General features: G+C 40.5%; 1 protein-coding gene across 6 annotated transcripts in view; it reads right to left on the bottom strand.

Moving 5' to 3' along the window:
- The window catches only part of PXDN (peroxidasin), a 146,558-nt gene extending 124,898 nt beyond the window's left edge, over window positions 1-21,660 (bottom strand). For 2 of the 6 annotated variants that reach the window (XM_008163712.4, XM_008163714.4), the window contains exon 1: window positions 21,170-21,651. In XM_008163712.4, the coding sequence (XP_008161934.2) occupies window positions 21,170-21,378 (209 nt within the window). In that variant the 5' untranslated portion in view covers window positions 21,379-21,651. Of the gene's footprint in view, window positions 1-18,924; window positions 19,047-21,169 lie in introns of all 6 variants that reach the window. The other 4 variants (XM_042848760.2, XM_008163715.4, XM_042848761.2 and 1 more) reach the window with 4 other exon arrangements.
- Window positions 21,661-21,910: the final 250 nt, after the last annotated feature.

The raw sequence follows: 21,910 nt of genomic DNA, 5'->3' as shown, positions 1-21,910 counted from the left end.
TCGATAATAAAATAGAAAAGTTAGTTAACTGTTGTTATATCCATTTACAGATGCCCAAGACTCGGGTTTGTTTATCTGCAGCCTCCGCCGGTTCGTTCGATTGCAGCTCCCACTGGCCACAGTTCGCTGCTCCAGATCATTGGGGGCTGCAGGAAGCGGCGTGGGCCGAGGGATGTGCTGGCCGCCGCTTCCCACAGCCCCCATTAGCCTGGAACGCCAAACCGCATCCAGTGGGAGCTGCGATCAGCCGAACCTACAGAGGCTGCAGGTAAACAAACCGTCCCGATCTGCCAGTGGATTTCCTTGATGGGCCGTGTGCCAAAGGTTGCCGATCCCTGAGTTAGTCTTTAAATCAGAAGCATTTGAAAACTACCATAATCCTGAAAATATGCTCTTCTAAATAGCCCCCATGTTTTGTCAGTAGGTAAGGATGCAGGATGGGTTCAGGGGTATTCGGTGGATCTGCCATGAATAAAAAGTGTGTGTGTGTGTGTGTGTAAGTGTGTGTGTGTGTGTGTGTGTGTGTGTGTGTGTGTGTAAGTGTAAAAAGCAACAGAGGGTCCTGTGGCACCTTTGAGACTAACAGAAGTACTGGGAGCATAAGCTTTTGCCTACTTGTTGTTGGCAGACAGTTCTGCCTCCTGTCTGATATAGGATGGAAAAGCCCCATGCCCCTTGTGGGGCAAGCTGCAGCTTCATGAATTTTCTGCCTCATGATGCTTTTGAACACCAAAGTGGGTCATGGATAGAAGTAGGTGAGTTAGTAATTGTCGTGCTCCAGTCTCTTCCAAGATCCTTTCACTTCCCAGCATAACAGATCCAACAAAGGAGCCAAGATTGAATCTCCATCTCCCCACTCTCATAAAGGCAGGTAGCCTCAATACAGTCACTTATGCTAAAAATCCCAATCCTACAATCGCATCTATCTTTTCCCACCCAACTTCCGTTATTACTGACATCCCCTTTTATGGGCAGAAGAGGCTACCCCCAGAAAAACACCTCCTCCTGCAAGGGGCAATAGTAGTTATTCTCAGGAGACAAACTATCTTACAGGGTCCAGTGGAGCTGCTCTAAGATTCTCCCATGTGATGTGTTCCTTGAAGCAGAAGTCACACCCTTTTTTCTATTTGGAAATTGTGGGTATTGCCAGAAATAAATAATAATGATGAGGTGAGGAGAAACCTCTGTCCCCAGAATCCACAAGGAGAAGCAGCCATTCACAATTCCACCTCAATCAAAATCTCCATGCCTGCTTAGAAGGTACCAGTGTACCACAGCTTGGTCACCCCAAGAAGGAACTAAGCAGATGTGAAAGACTCATCAACACAAGTGGCTGGCATATACTAGAGCTCCTCTGATTTGCACAGGAAGCTGAGAGAACAGCTCCTTTGCTTGCGTAGCTCTACGACAGGAGGTCTTCTTTCCTCCCCACAGGTCATTCTGGTTAGCAACTCCTTCTACTTGTGCAAGGTGAGATATGTCCAGAGCATAACTACTCTTATCTCCACAAGAGAGAGTGCCCTGGTAATGGCTCCTTCTGTTCCCAAAAGGCAGGGGAGGAGAAGATTCAGTGATGATGTCATCTAAGGGTGTCAGGAGAGCAGACTGCATTCTATGGTGACCCCCACTTATTCACATGCTTAGTACCATCTTTATGCTGACACTGCCTATCTCAATGGGGGAAAGAGGGTATAGATATGTTATGACTTACACCCCCAGACTAGATTTCTAGCAGTAGGGACAGGAGAAAAGGACATGTTTGCCCTCTAAATCCCACCCTGAGATTACATTTGTGGTTGAGAAGCAACACTGAGGCAAAGTTCTCATGCTCCTGCTGCTGCTCCAGAAAGGAGAACTCACTCCCACAAACAGCAGTGCTGTCTCCCTGAAAACAGAAATGAGCAATCAATGAGATAGTCTAGCAGAGTGCTTTTTGAAAGGCAGAAATATATGTGGTGATAAAAAGAGACCACTAGAAAGACCATATTATGCTTGTCTTGTCTGTCCTGATAATAAAAGTTTACAAACAATTCTACTATAACAGCTTTAAAGCTACAGTCCTCTCATCATGTATCAAATTACCTTAAATTCTACATTCATATTTACATTTAGGAAATAAAAGGTTGATGTATTATTGCTTTTTATCATACTGTACAATGCTTTGCACATTGGAAAGATATTATTGACAACCAAAGCAATTCATTCCATGTTAGAAAATAGGACTAAACTATATCATATATTTGAAACTTTTTCCCCTTCACACATCTCTTCTCATCGCTTGCCCCACAAAAATAAGTCTAAATTGCTTAACAAAAAAGCACAAGGACAAGTGGAAAACCTGACTGTTACAGATTCCACAGCTGTGTCTGTCATTTCCAAGAAGACTGTCTTGTATATGTTGTTAATCGTTTTACATATTGACAGCCTCAGGCTATCAAATTCATTTAGCCTAAGTTGTCTACCTTCTTCCTCCTAACAAACAAAGCCACGACAGTATCATCAGTGTTCAGCCAACAACTGGTTATTCATACAAAATGTGGGTAAAGGGGGAAGTAGTCATGAAAGTCTTCTGAATCCAAGCGAAACAGAAATAGGAGACTACATGTTTCAAAGTAAATTATAATCTCCTGTAATTCTTTTATTACAGTAAACAAAGAAGGGAAACATAAAATATCAGGAAGAAGCAGTTGTACACATACAAATACTTTTGTCTGTTTTTTTTTAAATGACACCGAAGTGGTAGAAGACAATACACAAAGTTCATTCTTCCATATAAATGAAGATATACTGTGATAAATGGGGGGGAGGGTGGAGAGAGGAATAGCTCCATTTTATGGACACCCAGCCAGCCAGTCGCTATAAAATCCCTCTTAGTAACTGTTCTCAAATAGCTCTACCTGTAAAGGGTTTAAAAGTCTCACTGCTATGCATAGGTAAAAGAAAGTGAGTGGGCACCTGGCCAAAAGAGCCAATGGGAAGGCTAGGACTTTTTAAAATTGAAAAAAGACTCCTCTTTTATCTGTCTGTTGTTTTCCCGGGGAGAGGCGGACAGGGCAGCAGCTTGGTAAGAAGCTTGGGCCAGGTATGAAAAAATCATCAGTATCATATCTAGAAACTACTCATTTAAAACCCCAGCTATGTAAGTAGATCAGGAAACGTCTAGAAAGACACTTGAAGTGCCAGAATGGGGAATTACCCTTGACATATACCTTGTCAAATACTTTTTTATACTTTGTTTCACTCTCCATCAGTTAACATCAGCTTAAAAACTATCAGTTATTTTCATTATTGACTTAGTTCTTTTCATTTGGCACCCAAATCTTAAAATTAACAGTTAAGTTCCTTGTGCACCGGCATCATCTGTTATCATCAGTGAGGTAAAACCAGCTTGCTCCAAGACAATGAAAACACAACTTGGGGCACTGAGAGCAGTTTTACGCACATCCTACAAAAACAACATATTTAATTTGGGTACTTATTACTCTACCACCAGTGTTCCTAATTAAAAAAAAATGTCCCCAACACACCACACACATATACAATTAAATCTTGTGCAGGTTAATATTTGATTCATCTCTCATAAAAATGGAATAAGCAGAGAAAAATAGAAAATGCTATTAAGAACATCTTTAGAACTAGATATCCTAGCATAAACAGACATGTGCTTAAGAAGAGCAGGTGTGTGAAAATACCCACACACACCCAAAAATCTAACATTACAGACAGACCAGATGGGACCAACATTAATTTTTTTAAATAATTTAGAATTGTCAATATTTTGAATACCTAAAATGCTGTAAATGGTTTGGGACCTAGCTATCACAGAGACTGCCTCTCTCCTCATGTGATATTGCGGCAATTAAGACCATCTGAATAATTACACTGTTTTAAACCAGTTTTAATTGGTGGCGGAGGAAGGGGGAAAAAGAATAGAAGGGAATTTTCACAAGAGGGTCCTCAACTATGGAATTCACTTCCGCCCACCTCTTTATTTGACAGAGCCCAAATTTGTGGATCTTGAAGTCAAATTACAAAGCCAGTTTATTCTCTTGTGCTTCCCCTGGGGACATAAGGTATTGAGTGATTGAGGGCAGTCTTAGGGCATTTCTACACAACCACTTATGTCAGCAAAATTTATGTCCCTCGGGGTTGTGAATATTCCACCCCCCTGAGCCACATAAGTTACAGCGGCATAAGCTCCGACATAGCTACCGCCGCTCGTTGGGGGTGGGTTAATTATGCCAATGGGAGAGCTCTAGAGCAGCTACATGAGTGATCTTACAGTGGCACATCTGCATCGGAACAGCTGTGCCACTGTCAGCTCTGTAGTGTAAACACAGCCTTACTTTAGGTGTATCTGGGTTCTTTAATCGTGGGATTGGTGCAATCTCTGTTTTGTAATTAAAATGCTGTGTTTGTGCCTAAAGCAAGGGATAGGTGTATTTTAAATAAATCAAGCGGGCACACAGTAGCATTAATATACTAAATGTACCATGCTGAAATAGACAAGATTTCTCATGAAGTTGTCATAGTTGTGAACATCATGTGTAGCCAAGTAAATAAAACTCAAAATAGTAATAAGGAAAAGTATTCCCTCCTAATTAGTTTCTCAGCTATGAAATATGGATTTTTTTTACAAAACTACATTTTAATCCAAAATGCAGTCTCATCTACTGAAAAACTTGTATTGGAGAATAAACTGAGAATTTCTTCCCAGTATGAATATTAAATACTGTAGTACACACGGCTTAAAATTAATTCACCCAAACTTTCATTTGCAAGCAAACAATATGCATTCACAGGAAAGAAATAATGGGAGTTTGTTAATTTGATCCCAAGTCCCATAGTTCCTAGTATGCATCCCATAATGCACCGTGAGAAAAAACAAAGCATGGAGCAGAGTGGAAGAACCGTGCATTATGAGATATCTGTCCAGAATTCTGAGTGATTAGTTTGCACTGACACAGAACTGTGAGGATGTAATGATTAACCATGAAAGTGCCATAGGGGAAATCAGGCAAAGGCATTTAAGATGATGCTACAGCTAGCTTGTCCCACCACAAAGATACTGAGCTGCCGGAGGCCACCAGAGTGTTGTATCCAAAGTGTCTTCCCTTTAAGTTCCCAAGATAACCTTCCAGGTGTGAAATGAACATTAAACTGATTCACTGCTGTCTTCTAAAGTCTGCAGAGAGACAGCTTCATTGCCTCTGGTGCTGCTCACAGCTTTTCCAAGTACTAGGAGAATGACAGTTGACCAGATACTTACCTTTTATTGGTATTGACCTTTTATTGGTGCTGGCAAGCTACAGATATTGGATCAATACAAGTTTTTAAACTCACCCATCTTGCCTCTTTCATATCCTGGGACCAAACAGGCCTACAACACTGCAAAAAGATACTTAGCAGTATTTATTGCAGCTATTGGGAACCTTCTCAGAAACTGACACGAATTAAGTCAGTTTCATGCTGCAATTTCTGGGAAAGCTGCAAGCAGCTGCAGATTCATAGGTACTGGAGCTAGAGGAGGATTCAAAATGGAGACTTGGGAAGCAGGAGAATGGTGGAAACACCACTATTGCAGCAGCCAGTGCCAAAACTACATTTTTCAAAGAGAAAATTGTGCATGAAAAATTTCAGCCAACTCCATTCAAGATCACCCAGCCCTATTTCCTGTTCATGCTAATGCAATATTTCTGTGACAGCTATATTAATTGCTTATACGGAAAAGTCGAAGTTGGAAAGTATTTATCTATTTTTAACTATATATTAGTCACAGGTTTTTTTCCCTTTTTAAAAAAATGTTAATAAGTATCTCTTTTAGCTCCCAGTTAAATTTCAACAGATGCTATGAATGCCACAAAGTTCAGCTTGCTATAGAAAAATCATTTACCAGATGCAATAGGTTTCTACTTATTTTCAGATCTTGTTCCAGATATACAGTAAGTGGACAAAAAGATTTTAAAAAAGACACTATGCCCTCACATTTGTTTTGTCTAGTACCTCTTAAATTAAAGCATCTGGAAGAACCAGAATTTTGAAATATAGTCTTCAAAGTTAAAGATACTCTGCAAAGCAGAATCCATTTCAACTGCCAATAAATAAATCAAAGATATTTTGTCTTTACATAGAAATGAGAATGTACATTTGTATGATTATGACAGATGAACATTTAGGATTAGTGTTCAGATACATATTCAATCATACGTCTAAGGAAGAGTATGGGGGAATAAAAGAGAAATAAGCAGATATAAACCATGTGAGCAATAATTATATACAGGCAAGTTAAGTTAGATAGAGATCATATGTTAATAGTATTAGAAATCCCATTCCCAATGGAATCCAGAGAAAAAAGTGAAGGAAACTTCATGGAAAACTGTTTTGTGAAATGCCTGAATTGTCTGGAGTCTCTGCATTGTGAATAATACTGGAATGTGAAAGCAAGTTTCTTTTCTTCACATAGATAATAGGGCATCCTCACGAGGCCATATACCTCTGAAATCATTACTGAAAATAATTAAGCTACCTTGCAAATAAAAACTGTTACATAATTATATTATTTGTATTCCAGTAACACTTAGGAGGCAGGACTCCACAGTGCTAGGCGCTGTACAAGCACAAAACAAAAAGACAGTCCCCACCCGAAAAGACCTTCAGTTGGAAAGGCTGCTTTATTATAAAGTTTATTGAATAGCAGTGAGAATGGCAATTAGCTAATATGTATTACACTAGTTAATGTATGAATCAATAGCTACATGTTTATACTAGGCATCCTGGAATCAATACATCTTAAATGATTTATATTGGGTAAAATTTAGAAAAGTGTCTAGGTGACAGTCATTTAGGAGCCTAAGTCCCATTGTAAGTAAATGGAACTTAGGCTCCTAAATGATTTAAATATTTTTCAAAAATATACCAATAATCAAGAAAGAACTGTTATTTTGATTCAGACTAATTTTGATATTCAGAACTGAATTAGTCCAAAAATATTACCAATTAAAGAAGAAAAAAATAATTCCTGTCTTGACAGAAAATAGGTTGTCAGCTGTCAAACATGGATTCAAATAACTAGCAGCATGTTCTGATTGACATGGGAAGAAGCTAAGACTTCAGCAGGAGACTGGCAAAGATGGAAGACAGTGAAGGCCCTGTGTTCTTCTGCACAGAACAGAGAGGCATACAAAAAGAGAGATGCTCTGATCCATTCCTGATTACATGTGGTCAGTAAGTATGTTAGATACACACATCTAACATGTCTACACTGCAAAAAAAAAAAAAAAACTAACTTGAGTCAGCCTGGGTTAAAATAGCAGTGAAGGCATTGCAACTCTGCTTTTTAACTTAAGTTAGCAGTTTGAGTCCAATCCCCAGCTCTACTAGGGTATGTCTACACTGCAGCTGAACACCCTAGCCCAGGTAGACAGACTCGTGTTTGCTTGGCTCAAGTTAGCATGCTAAAAATAGAGTGTGGACGTTGAGGCTTGGGCGGCAGCTCAGACTCTCAAGCTCATCTGACCTCTGGATCTGAGTTCGGGTGGCTAGTCTGAGTCTCCACTGGAGCTGTAACGTTCATAAACATCTGTCAGGGATGGTCTAGATAATATTTAGTCCTGCCTTGAGTGCAGAGGACTGGACTAGATGACCTCCCTAGGTCCCTTCATGCCTACGCTTCTATGATTCCCTTTGCTTGACTTTTAGCAAGTTTCAGCTGTTTCCAGTGGGGGTGAAGGGGGAGAGTGTAATTATTAATTTACCACCACCGTGTACACAGTAATACATAGTAGGTACAAAATGCCAAAAAAATGAAAAGTCCATGCCATAAAGATCTTACAGTCTATACACTCAAGAACAATACAGGATATACAATGTAAAGAGGTGGTTTTCAATCAGGGGTACGTGTACCCCTCGGCATACTTAGAGGCCTTCCAGGGGGTACATCAACTCAGCTAGACATTTTCCTAGTTTTACAACAGGCTACATAAAAAGCACTAGCAAAGTCAGTACAAACTAAAATTTTATACAATGATTTTATACTGCTCTATATACTATACACTGAAATGTAAGTACAATATTTATATTCCAATTTCTGTATTTTATAATTATATGGTAAAAATGAGAATGTATGCAATTTTCTAGTAATAGTGTGCCGTGACATTTTTGTATTTTTATGTCTGATTTTGTAAGTAAGTAATTTTTAAATGAGGTGTAACTTGGGGGACTCCTACAAGGGGTGCAGTAGTCTGGAAAGGTTGAGAACCACTGATGTAAAGCATACACAAAAGGTATGTAATGATTAAAATGGGAATACTTTCTGTGGGAATTTTTTTTTTTTTTAAGAAGAAGAATGGGTCATGGCTTGTATTAAAAGGGCATTTTAAATTTCAATTGTTTTGACTATGTTTTTTTTTTTTAATTACTGACAGAGCACCCTTTGAAAGGAATGCCATGAGGGGGGCTTTGGGGGGGGGTTGTTTGTTTTTGTTTTAAGAAGGGGTGAGGGGAAGGAGGTTTCCCTTATTAAAAGGGATTTTTTTTGGTGGGCAGTAAAACCAAACATGCTCATATCTACCATACTCCTGCCTGTTGTCGTTTCAGTCTCAGGCATTGTCTACACATAAAATTTAACTAAGTTTAACAAATAATTTTAGCTAGTTCAAACAGGTGAAAACCCCTATGTAGATACACTTAAATTGGTTTAAACTTGGTTTACATCATGTTAGCTTAATTCAGTAAATTATTGACTAGATTCCAATTTAGAGGGAATAAGTGCCCCGATCATTACTTAATCAAATTCCAGCTGGTCACAGTAACAATGGATCTTGATGCTCTGTGAGAACTTTGCATAACAACATGGAACTTTCCCCTTGTTGGCTGCTGAACACAATTGTTTGAGTCCTTTACTGATGCCCCCAAGTCAGGGCAAGCGACCAGCAACTCATGTTGTAGTTTGACCCTTTCTAAAATATCCAATGATCTTGCCTCCAGTCTACAATCAAGGAAAGTTGCTGTCAAAATGTAACCTGTCCAAAGTTGATTTTCCAGAATCATGATTCCAATGATCAGATCTCAGAAACAGGAGTTACAATATTGCTCAAAGGCAGCTTTTGTTAAGCAACCAATCAGCAATAAACCAATAAAAATATGGGTTTGCTGGTTTCTCACCCGAATGTACACTGCACCATCCACTTGTTATGCCTTCCTTCTTCACATTTGTAAAGTATTTTTATTTAAACAGATTTTTGAATGAGCTATTCAGAGTTGACTGAGTACTAGGACCATGCAACTCTGTACTCTTAGAAAATATTTTCAAAAAATGCCAAGAGGAAAAAGTTCTCCAGAAGACCACCAAATAAAACATGTTAGAACCTCAGTTAAGACAAAGTTTAAAGGTTATGGTACTTTGGACACATTTATTCAAATAATCATTAAATGTACGCCACTAAGGGTCACAGATATGTTTTACAGCCAAATAGAAGAATAAAATGTGTTGGAAAACAGTATCAAAATCATTTAAAGATACTCTATATACTCTCTAAGAAGGAAGGAGGCAAAGTGACTAATAAAAGGATACTACGTGCACCAATCTAGCTAATGCTAAATAAACACTGAGCATGATCCCCATTAAAAGTGGCCAATACTATAAATATAACACTGCATATATTGAGTGATATTATTTTCCTCTCTTCTGCTAGACAGGCAGCAAGTAGAATGTTATGCTTGGTATCCTTTTTAAGAAGAAGGAAGGAATGTTGGAGTCAGAACATTCCATACGGTTTGGGGGAGTGGTAACTGGAAAGAGAAAAAGGAAAAACTAAAGAAGGCACATTAACAACAGCAGCAGGACCCCACAGAGAAGGGGAGTAATGGCAAAGTGTCATTAAAGTAAAATCGGAATAAAAGGGTAGCAGGATATATCCCAATGTTTTTGGTTAGAGTTCCCTTTTGTAACTCAGGGGAACAGAGAGAGGACACAAGTTTTGTTCTGAACTCTTTTACTGCTTCATAATTTTGTGTAGTGCTTACACTGGTCTACAATTTTTGAGAAGTCGTCTGCTTCAGAGATAAAATGTGCTATTTATTATGTATTTTGATGTGCTGAATTCAAATATGACAATTAAAACAACTGATTGGCTACTGTTTAAGATATTTAAGTTTTTACATTTTATGTCTATGTATATTGTGTAGATAGTAAATTGTAAACCTAGGTCTTTTCATGTGTTTATGGTTGCTTTACATGATACTATTTCACCTCTCCTGTTTATATAACACTTTAAAAATCAGCAAAAGGGTTATATAAATAAAATTTATTATGAAACAAAAGGCAAAAAATTATTATGTACATAGTTTAGTCCTATTCAGTGTCTACTCGGCGCTTCTTGGCTTGTCTCTTGTATTCATTAAATGGAGCATCTCTTGTCACTGTCCAGCAATAGTCTGCAAGCACTGATGGACTCCATTTGCACTGATCGCGTTTCTCCATTGTTGCAATGTCCTGGTGAAATCGCTCGCCGTGCTCGTCGCTCACTGCTCCGCAGTTCGGTGGAAAAAAATCTAGATGAGAGTGCAAAAAATGTATCTTTAGTGACATGTTGCAACCAAGGCTTTTATATGCCTTCAGGAGGTTTTCCGCCAACAACCTGTAGTTGTCTGCCTTGTTGTTTCTGAGAAAATTTATTGCCACTAACTGGAAGGCTTTCCATGCCGTCTTTTCCTTGCCACGCAGTGCATGGTCAAATGCATCATCTCGAAGAAGTTCACGAATCTGAGGACCAACAAAGACACCTTCCTTTATCTTAGCTTCACTTAACCTTGGAAATTTTCCACGGAGGTACTTGAAAGCTGCTTGTGTTTTGTCAATGGCCTTGACAAAGTTCTTCATCAGACCCAGCTTGATGTGTAAGGGTGGTAACAAAATCTTCCTTGATTCAACAAGTGGTGGATGCTGAACACTTTTCCTCCCAGGCTCCAATGACTGTCGGAGTGGCCAATCTTTTTTGATGTAGTGGGAATCTCTTGCACGACTATCCCATTCGCAGAAAAAACAGCAGTACTTTGTGTATCCAGTCTCCAGACCAAGCAAGAGAGCAACAACCTTCAAATCGCCACAAAGCTGCCACTGATGTTGGTCATAGTTTATGCACCTCAGAAGTTGTTTCATGTTGTCATAGGTTTCCTTCATATGGACTGCATGACCAACTGGAATTGATGGCAAAACATTGCCATTATGCAGTAAAACAGCTTTAAGACTCGTCTTCGATGAATCAATGAACAGTCTCCACTCATTGGATTGTGAATGATGTTGAGGGCTGCCATCACACCATCTATGTTGTTGCAGGCTACAAGATCACCTTCCATGAAGAAGAATGGGACAAGATCCTTTTGATGGTCACGGAACATGGAAACCCTAACATCACCTGCCAGGAGATTCCACTGCTGTAGTCTGGTGCCCAACAGCTCTGCCTTACTCTTGGGTAGTTCCAAATCCCTGACAAGGTCATTCAGTTTACCTTGCGTTATGAGGTGTGGTTCAGAGGAGGAGGATGGGAGAAAATGTGGGTCCTGTGACACTGATGGTTCAGGACCAGAAGTTTCATCCTCTTCCTCGTCTGACTCAAGTGAGAATGATTCTGGTGCAACAGGAACTGGCAGTCCTTCTCCGTGGGGTCCTGGGTGTATAGCTAATGGAATGTTTGGAGAATCAGTCCACTTTTTCTTCTTTGACACACCTCTCCCAACTGGAGGCACCATGCAGAAGTAACAATTGCTGGTATGATCTGTTGGCTCTCTCCAAATCATTGGCACTGTAAAAGGCATAGATTCCTTTTCCTGTTCAACCACTGGCAAAGATTTGTTGCACAAGTGTTGCAGCATATGTGTGGGGCCCACCTCTTGTCCTGATCTCCAATTTTGCAGCCAAAATAAAGGTGATAGGCTTTCTTAACCATAGTGGTTATACTGCGCTTTTGTGATGCAAAAGTCACTTCACCACAAACATAGCAGAAGTTATCTGCACTGTTCACACAAGTACGAGGCATCTCTGCTCACTTTGGCTAAACAGAAATGTGTCCCTTTGCAAAATCAAACACTGACAAATAAGAGAGCATGACACTGTATGATTTCTAGAGCTGATATAGGGCAATTTGGTCAGCAGAGTGATGTAAGCTTCGTTATGATTGCATCATCCATGACTTCTAGGAATAACATGATGCAATTCAGATCATGTATGACGCAATACCAGCTTCAGATTGCATCATTCATTGTTTTGCCTAAAAAGCAAGTATTGTCCAAACCCAGTCATAGATTTATTCATAGATCCAGTCAAAGATGTATTTTAGTCATTTCTGGTTTAAATTGAGATCCCTTCCCTTTATAACTCATTTATCCTTCGCCATTCCCAAGTCAAGGGTCATATATACTGACCCAATAGCATATCTTGAAAACTAGAGCCAATCAACAATTTTAAGCATCATTTTCGTTCTCAGTGACCCAGAATTAGTAAAGTTTTACTACATTTATTTCAGAAGCATTTTGGCTGTAGAGCAGTGTTATTAGTCTAAAGTTGTATTACAGTGGCACCCACAGACCTTAACAAGGATCAGGGGGCCCATGCTGGGTTACAAACTCATAAATCCCAGCCCCAAAGAAGTGCCATATAAGCACAGATTAGACAAACAAGGACAAGAGGCTGAGAGCACACACTGCCAATGGTAGTTCTGAAGATCTCCAGGAGAGACCACAGGGAAGCCTGAACCATCAAAAAACACACCGTTTGAGAATCCTTGTTTTTATTTGCTGTAACTTAGATGTTCATTCAGTTTTATTTGTAACAGAATCAGTTGGCTCTTGTTAACAGTAATAGTTTCATAGCAAAAATAAACGAAACTCAGCAGCAGGATAAGAGAATGAACAAAAAAACACAACCTCAACACATTTGCATCACTCCATTTTAGTTCATCTAATGCTCACTGCACCACCTCTTTGGATTGTTTTGAATTTCTGCCCATGTTTACAGTAGTAAGTCTATAACTTGGGGGTTTTTAAACCAAATTCTGAGTGGAACCAAATGGTTAAGGCAAATGGGACAGCCATTTCATTTTTTTAAAAAGGGAAGACAAATTCTTCAGAAATCCTATTATTTTATACAGCAACCCTTCCAAACATATAAATCATTATCAATTTCTAACCTGAATAAAGTATATTATAAAAAGTAGTTTTACAACTGTAGTTTTCCAGTAAGCAAAGTTTTAGCCCCAACTCCTGTAAAGATTTACCATTACTCACTATTAATAGTCCCATTACAAGTGTGAATTTGGAACCTTTACAGGTTCAGAACTATTCACAGTGAGGAAAGTTAAGCATAAATGTTTCCAGGATCAGACCTATAGTATTCAAAATATACATCTACTAAAATATGGACTGATGTATTATAGATGTATTCTGACTATGGGGCAATACAATCTTTACCTTCCATCTTTGCCAAGAATATCAATATATAAACCCAAAATGAAATATTTGTAAAAATTACAATTTTGTCAGAGAAATCCCCTGAGAAAAAAATTATCAAAAGTTTGTTTTTAAAAAGAATGTTTCAAATTTCTATACTATTTCATGCAATCAGGGCTTGAAAAATATACCCAGCATCTTCTAGTCTTTTCAAACAAGGTGAAAAATACCTGTGCAAGCAAACGAAGAATAAAATGTATTTCTTGTGTAATTGCTACAGATTGTTAGTTAAGACTATATTTAATATCTTTATTTGAAATGTAACTTACTACTTCTCTTTTCATTTAGTCCTATCTTATTTTTCTTCTTAACTTCATTCCACCATGTTTTCCTCTTTTATTTCCCATACCATGGTCACGGTTTATCTTCTCCGGCAGTGGTTTTACTGTCTTTTCTCTTCCCTTCTGCCTCCCTCAGGCTATATCTACACTGCCACTTATGTCGATATAACTTATGTCACTCAGGTGTGTTAGCCACCCCCTGATCAACATAAGTTACACCGACCTAGTGTTGTCCCCACCAGCGCTTATATCGCCGGGAGAGCTTTTCTGCCAACATTGCTACAGCCACTGTAATCTCTCTAGTGTAGCCATAGCCTCAGTCTCTTCTCATTTTCTCCCTACATCTACCTCTTTCCCTGTACTTTCTGTTTCCTCTACTCCCAAACTCACTCTCTCAGTACCAATTCTCTTTTCAAATTAACAACTACTTCCCCTTCAGATCAATCAATTCACACAAAGAGAGAGCTTGAAAATTCTACCAAACACTAAATAGCCAGAGGACTAAACTTACCTGCTAAATATCAGTTAAAAAGATACAGGGCCCACTAATGAGCAGCACCTCCCAGATAAGAAGACAACATGAGCTACTTGGAAAGGGGAGGATGCTGGGATACTTATCAGTGTGCCTTCCTTGCATTATGCTTACCTCTCATATCAGCCTTTGTCTAACAGGTGTTTAAAAAAAAATTTAGACCCACTGCTCCAAACACCTTTGTCCCCCTAATCCTCAAACCCACAGCCTCCTGACTGCTGCAAGCATTAGGGATCTCACTATTTTACCCTCACCCCAGCCACCTGGCTCCTGTGATTGGGGCAGGGAGAGTGGCTGCGCCTCTGCTCCTGTATCCCTTCCCAAGCATCCATTTTTGAATCTTTCTACCCAGTGAATAGCTCCAGTGCCTGCTTCTGTTGCTCCTAACTTTCAAAAGCAGCAGATTGAAACTGATCTGATTCTAGTGACTCTCACTGCTTCCTTTGGAGTTCCCAGTAGATGCAATGAAAATTGACATGACTAGTCACTTTTCATTCTACAGCCAATTGGGAAAACTGAGCTGTAGCAGAGGCATTGAAGACATGTCAGCAGACTTAGGAAGAGAGTACTACATCAGAAGGGTAGCCAAAATAATGAGGAGTCCTTGTGGCACCTTAGAGACTAACAACTTTATTTGGGCATAAGCTTTTGTGGGCTAAAACCCGGTAAAACCCACAAAAGCTTATGTCCAAATAAATTTGTTAGTCTCTAAGGTGCCACAAGGACTCCTTGCTGTTAGTACTACATCAGCTTAAACATAGTTTACAACTGGATGCTTATTTTTGCAACCATCTGCTGAAGCTAATGGCACTCATCAGGAAAAGCTTCCTACTGAACCCAGGTGACTGGGTAAGCCAATTTTTCAAGCCCCAATTATAAACTATGGCTGAAATATCAACTTTGATAGCAAAGATGAAGAGGCAGCCTCTAACCATATGGCTAATATCATATCCTACTTCAATAAGTCCTATAATCTGTGACCTGCCAACTAACAGGTACTAACAACAGTTACATCCTTCAGAATTTTAAATGCAGCAACCACACGCAAAAACAGTTGTGATCTTGTTGATACTTAAAATGCATACAATTTTATGGACTCATTAGATTGATCCCTCTAATATACTGGTAAATTGGATCTGTTCTGGACATCTGTGAAGCACACATTCTGTGCTGTAGTATTTCTTACATCAAGAGTCAAGCTAGTGTACATCTGTACTAAATGAATGGAGTCCAATGTAAGATTTACAAATGTTTCAAATATTGTCATAAAAATAAAGTTCTACTAAGAAAGTGACTTTGCATAAATGGCAGCTTTATGTTTAATAGATCTGCACTCTATATGCATTACAAGCCATATCCACTTGTGCGGGAAATTTTTATTACTTTTTAGTCCTGTTCACACTGCATAGCCAACAAAGCTATGATAGAGAGAGCTGGTATTCTGTTCTTATTCATCCTCAGAATTCCAGCTACAATGAACTCAATTAAACCTGTACAACCCGAGTTTCTTAACTGGAACTGCCTAGGTGTAGCCAAGGAAAAAAACGATAAAGATCAGAATAGGGCTGCACAGGTGTAACTGAGAGCAGAATCTGGCTTGTGGAATCTTTTTTACTGGTAAAAAGAAGAACAGGAGTACTTGTGGCACCTTAGAGACTAACAAATTTATTAGAGCATAAGCTTTCGTGGACTACAGCCCACTTCTTTGGATGCATAGAAGTGGGCTGTAGTCCACGAAAGCTTATGCTCTAATAAATTTGTTAGTCTCTAAGGTGCCACAAGTACTCCTGTTCTTCTTTTTGCGGATACAGACTAACACGGCTGCTACTCTGAAACCTTTTTTACTGGTGATGCTCAGGAGTAAATTAAGGCAAGGTCCATTATTATTTGTATTACAGCAACATTCAAAGGCCTCAAATCATGAGCACAAAACACAGAATGACACCCTTGACCCAAAGAACTTATTATTAAATTTAGGATAAAAATGCAACTAGGGAAAGGGAGGACAGGAGTAACAGTAGTAAGAGCACACATTTACTTAGATGCTATATGCACAACCTAATTATTCTGAATCATTTACATTTTTAAAATATAAATAAATATCAACAATTCCCACTGGAACTCTACTTAGTCATTATTTATTTGGAGATTTTCTGTAGGCATCAGGAAGAAGTGGGTCTTGAAGATGCTACTAGAAGGATGAGAGAGTACTAGCTTTACAAGCTATTTTGGAGAGGGTATTCCCTGGACCAGGGATGGAGTGAAAGTAGATTCAAGGAGCTGCAGACGTTGAACTGGGACACAGCCCATGGACACACAGAAGACCTGATCCTGCACTCTGAACCACTCAGGTGAAATGTTGTGTTTATGCAGAGCTCCATAGACTTCAGCAGGACTGCACTAGTAAGAGTCTGCCTGTGTGAATCAAAGCCAGAATATGGATCTCCAAGTATGCAGTACAGATATGTCAATGTCAGAAAGTGGGGAAGCAGGAGGGTAAGAAACCAGGACTGCAACAAGCACTTTTGCAGAAGGAAGACTTTTGATTTGTGAAGGAAACATTTGTCTGGATTGTATCCAGGTCCATTGTGTTTTAATCCACCACTGGAAGTGATGTGTGAGCCAGAAAGAATACAGCTCAGCTCTCAGCTCCCATGGTGAGGCAGATATAAACTGGAAAAAAAATGAGCTCTGGAAATCAATGAGACATAATATACAAGGAAATCCCATTATGCCATTTTTACAGAGTCACTTTTCAGAGTAGAGTCATACATTAAGAGGGAAAAAAAGATAAGGTAAGAATGGCAAATAAAGTGCTGCCAGTGAAAACATGCTAAGACTCCAGTAGTGTTGTTTGCAGGATTTTTATAGGTTCTTGTTCTAGCAAGAATGAATGTATTTAAATTAAATCAGTTAATTAATACTTTGAAACAATCCAGCTATCGTCGCCATGCAGGACAAATTATTTGTATTGCCTTACACTAAAAATTACAGCTAAATAGAATAGAAAATAAAGTAAACATAGATACTGACAGATGCTTTATAGATTTGGCTGGAAAATTTCTACAGATTTCTATTGTCCTTACCTCTGTGAAATGCGTTAGCTGTCTCAGTCTAATTCATAATGGACAAGGGTCCACACCACATTGTTTGCAACCTTGCCAATCTTATATTCTTTAATATACTTAAAAATACTTATTCCAAAAGAAATAGATATAATCTGATGATTCACAAACTGAAAGTGATTTAAATGTATTTTATTTTTGATGCTAAAAAAATAAGCCATTGCTGAAGGTGGAAGTTCATAACATTCCTCCTACTTGGGTGATGACATGTCTCCATAAAAGCATAAAATTTCGGAGAGAGTTTATAGTACATACTATTAACAAACTAAGTAGCACTAAGGTGAAGTATAATTATGTAACCATTTGGTGCCTAGTATACTGCAGTAAGTACCCCAGAAATGTATGTAATAAATAATGATAAGTATTCATAGTGTATATCTTTGAGCTACAGGTAAAAATATTACTTCTGATATATTCGTATCCAGCGGAGATCTTCAAGGTACTGCTTATTAGATAAATTTTATCAGTGTCTGTGCCAGGGGATTATTAAACTTTTCCATATCTTGTGGTCCACCTCCTTCCCATTCACCACCACATAACATAATTGTAGCAGCTACAGAAATTGTCATTATTAGGAAAGTACTTGATATATTTCTAATTGCCTTTTAATGGTGACATAGTAGGTGGAAACAAGGAGGATAGTCATCACCATGTAAATAGTAAGAGCTCAACAGACCACTAGCAGTCCATAGGCCACACTTTAAGAACAGGTTTCAGAGTGGTAGCCGTGTTAGTCTGTATCAGCTAAAACAGGGAGGAGTCCTTGTGACATCTTAGAGACTAACAAATTTATTTGGGCATAAGCTTTCGAGGACTAGAACCCACTTCATCAGATGCATGGAGTGGAAAATAAAGGAGCAGGTATAAATACATGTCCAGTTTGCAAATTAATTCCAGTTCTGCAGTTTCTTGTTGAAATCTGTTTTTGAAGTTTGGAATTAATTTGCAAACTGGACACCATCACATTAGGCCTGAATAAAGACTGGGAGTGATTGGGTCATTACAAAACCTAAACCTAATTTCCCCCATACTAATTTCCCCCTACTGTTACTCACACCTTCTTGTCAACTGTTTGAAATGGGCCACTCTGATTACCACTACAAAAGTTATTTTTCATCCCTTGGTATCCTACTGTTAATTGAATTGTCTCATTAAACTGATCTCACACTTGGTAAGGCAACTCCCATCTTTTCATGTATTTATACCTGCTCCTGTATTTTCCACTCCATGCATATAATAAAGTGGGTTCTAGCCCACGAAAGCTTATGCCCAAATAAATTTGTTAGTCTCTACTTTGAGAACAGTTGCCATAAGCCAAATTGACAATATTTAAATGTTAACCTTTTTTTTTTCTTTTTTTAATTTCCTTTACTAAATCATAGGCTAGAACGGTTACTCAAATTTGAGAGACTAGAGGGCTTGATATTGGAGAGATTAGACAAATATTATGTTTGTATTGTTCATATATTTTCCTCTTACTTACTCACAAATTATAAACATCCATGGTGAGGAGAACTCTTCCTTGTCCAGTTTTAATCTAATATATTTTGCTGTTGTAGGCATCAATATCTTTGCCATGTGTCCAAACCTTTTAGACTCACATCCCTATTGTTAGGAGTTAAAAAAACAAAACAAAATCAAGATGATTCACAACACAAGACTACAGAAAACTGTGTAAAGCTCAATGACCAATATAAAATGTGCTCTGTATATGTACTTAGTTCCAAATGCAAGAAACATTAACCACCCACTTCCTGTATTGTTCACTAAAACTTTTACAGCTACTTCAGGACTGCTCCAATCCTGCCAAAAGGGTTCACACCTTGCCAAAGAGGGAATCAGAAATGTTAAATAATTGTACTTTTCACATTAAAATGTTTAGAGTCTGAAATGCAGCAAGGCTTTATGGGGCCCTTTCTGAAAATAACTGAAAGTCACAAGTCAATATGTGACAGTAGGTCATGCAGAAAATACCCAATAGAGACTGGGAATGGCTGGGTCATTACACATATTCAATCTATTTCCCCATGTTTAGTATCCTCAGACCTTCTTGTCAACTGTCTAAAATGGGCCATCTTGATTATCAGTACAAAAGTTTTTTTTCTCCTGCTGATAATACCTCATCTTAATTAGTTAGCCTCTTACAGTTGGTATGACTACTTCCACCTTTTCATGTTCTCTGTATGTTTATATATTTCTTACTATATGTTCCATTCTATGCATCTGATGAAGTGGGCTGTAGCCCACGAAAGCTTATACTCAAATAAATGTGTTAGTCTCTAAGATGCCACAAGTACTCTAGTTCCAGAAGTGTTTCTGTATCCCAAGAAACATACAAACAGGTTAATGGAGCCAATCCTCCTCTCCAATTCTTTACTGGCTTTCACCCTATGCGATCCCACTGAAATCAACTGAACCCTAATACTGCAAAGACTCATGCATGTACTTAACTCTACAAGCAGCAAGGAGTTAATCCCATTGACATAAATGTGACCATTCACGCTCCATCAAATTAAACATTTGCACAAATCTTTGCGAGATTGGGCCCTTGGACTGTATTGGATATAATTCAGTATAGAATTTGGCTCCTGGTGTATTATTTTATGTCCACAGTGCTGCTTAAAATTGAACCAAAAGTATAACATTCCTAAATGATCCATTGCCACCAGTGAAATATACTGTACCAAGCCACTAATAAGAGTCGCAGTGAAAACATTAGAGGAATCATACAAAATACCATGTTTCACGATTAATTTTATTTAAGAACATCTACAAATCCACAAGGATTGATCAAAATCCAGTAGCTCTAAAATTCTACAGCCTGATTTATGAAAGCAACCAAAAAGTACGTTCAATTGAAAACATCTAGGGCTGGGTGGAGTGCGACGAAATCTTTCACATAAAAACGCGAATCAACGCCAAGTCTCCTATGGTGAAGCAACAGCTTCTTAAACATCAGAGGGGTAGCCGTGTTAGTCTGAATCTGTAAAAAGCAACAGAGGGTCCTGTGGCACCTTAGAGACTAACAGAAGTACTGGGAGCATAAGCTTTCGTGGGTAAGAAAGTGAGGTTCTTACCCACGAAAGCTTATGCTCCCAGTACTTCTGTTAGTCTCTAAGGTGCCACAGGACCCTCTGTAGCTTCTTAAACAGCTCTCTGCAGCTCGGCTCCCTCCGAAAGATGTTGCTGAGAATAATTAATGAAATGATCCAAGAAAGGAAAACTGGAGCCCGCTGAGTGACTTCACCACTACTCGCCCTGCTGGCTCCAGGCCTCGAGGGGGGAAGCCACACAGCTGCGGGCCAAGCTCAACCGTGCAGCACCTCGGTGCCTTCAGCAGATAATCAGAGAGAGAGAGAGAGAGACCAAAAAGACGAGAGAGGAATACACCAGGCAGAGACAACCGGCGAGCAAGTCACTGGCCATAGCTACCAGAGCCGGGGGGCTGCTTCACCCCCCCCCCCCCTCTCTACAAATCAATCTCCACTGGAGCTAACAAAAGACTCCAGAGGGAGAGGGCAGCCCAGTGATCGGGGCTTCCAACCCGACAGGCTAGACACAAAGGGCTGTGGCGCCTGCTGCACGGTGCCCCCCGCCCCAGGTGCCCCGACCGAGACCCCCCCCCCCCCTTACTGCTCCCTCCAGGCCTCTCCCTACATTCAGGGCGGGAAGTTCCCGGCCTCCCTCCCCCTCGGGCTGCTGAAGCCCCCCTCCCGGGGGGTACTCACAGGATGGTGGTTTGGGGCGACACGGCGGGGACGCTTTCCAGCATCAGATGCATGCAGCGCACCGTGGTGCGGAAGCACAAGCAGCGGCTGGGGCACCACACGCTGCCCCGCGGCGGCGGCTGGGGCTGCGGGGAGGCGGCGAGGAAAAGCGCCCCGCTCCAGAGCAGGAACACGAAGCCGAGCCCGGCCGCTGATGTGCAGCGGGCCATAGTGCGAGGGGCAGGAGGAGGAGGGCGAGGGGCGGCAGCAGGTCTCCACCGTGCCTGCTCCGCTCCCAGCTGCGGCTGCTCTCGCTCCTGGACCTTGGGCCAGCGGGCGGAGGCGACTCCCTGCCCGGCGCAGGCTGGAGAGAGGAGGGGAGGGACGGCAGTGGGACCGCCCCAGCCGGCGCGCTCTGGGCGCTCGGAGAGCTGGGCAGGCAGCCCTGCCACTGGCTCCCCGGCCCGAGAAGGGGCGCAAGAGGGCCCCGGCCCGAGCAGAGCCTTCCACAGCGGGGCACCGCCCGGAGAGGGGGAAGCGGCTTCCTCCGCCAGAGGGAGCATGGCGGGGGCGGCTTGGGGAAGCGCATGGCCGAATCCCCTCACCCCCACCAGGGGCACAGAGCGACAGGCCCCCTATACGCCCCCCCCCCCATCCCTGCCTGGGGCACAGAGCAACAAGCCCCCTGCACGGATCTGAACCCCCCAGCCCCAACAGGGGCACAGAGTGACAGGCCCCCAGTATGGGTTCGACCCCCCCCCC

This window comes from Chrysemys picta, chromosome 3 (genome assembly GCF_011386835.1).
Source record: "Chrysemys picta bellii isolate R12L10 chromosome 3, ASM1138683v2, whole genome shotgun sequence".
In the NCBI taxonomy this organism is placed as follows: Eukaryota; Metazoa; Chordata; order Testudines; family Emydidae; genus Chrysemys; species Chrysemys picta.
This window is presented reverse-complemented; position numbering and strand designations above follow the sequence as displayed.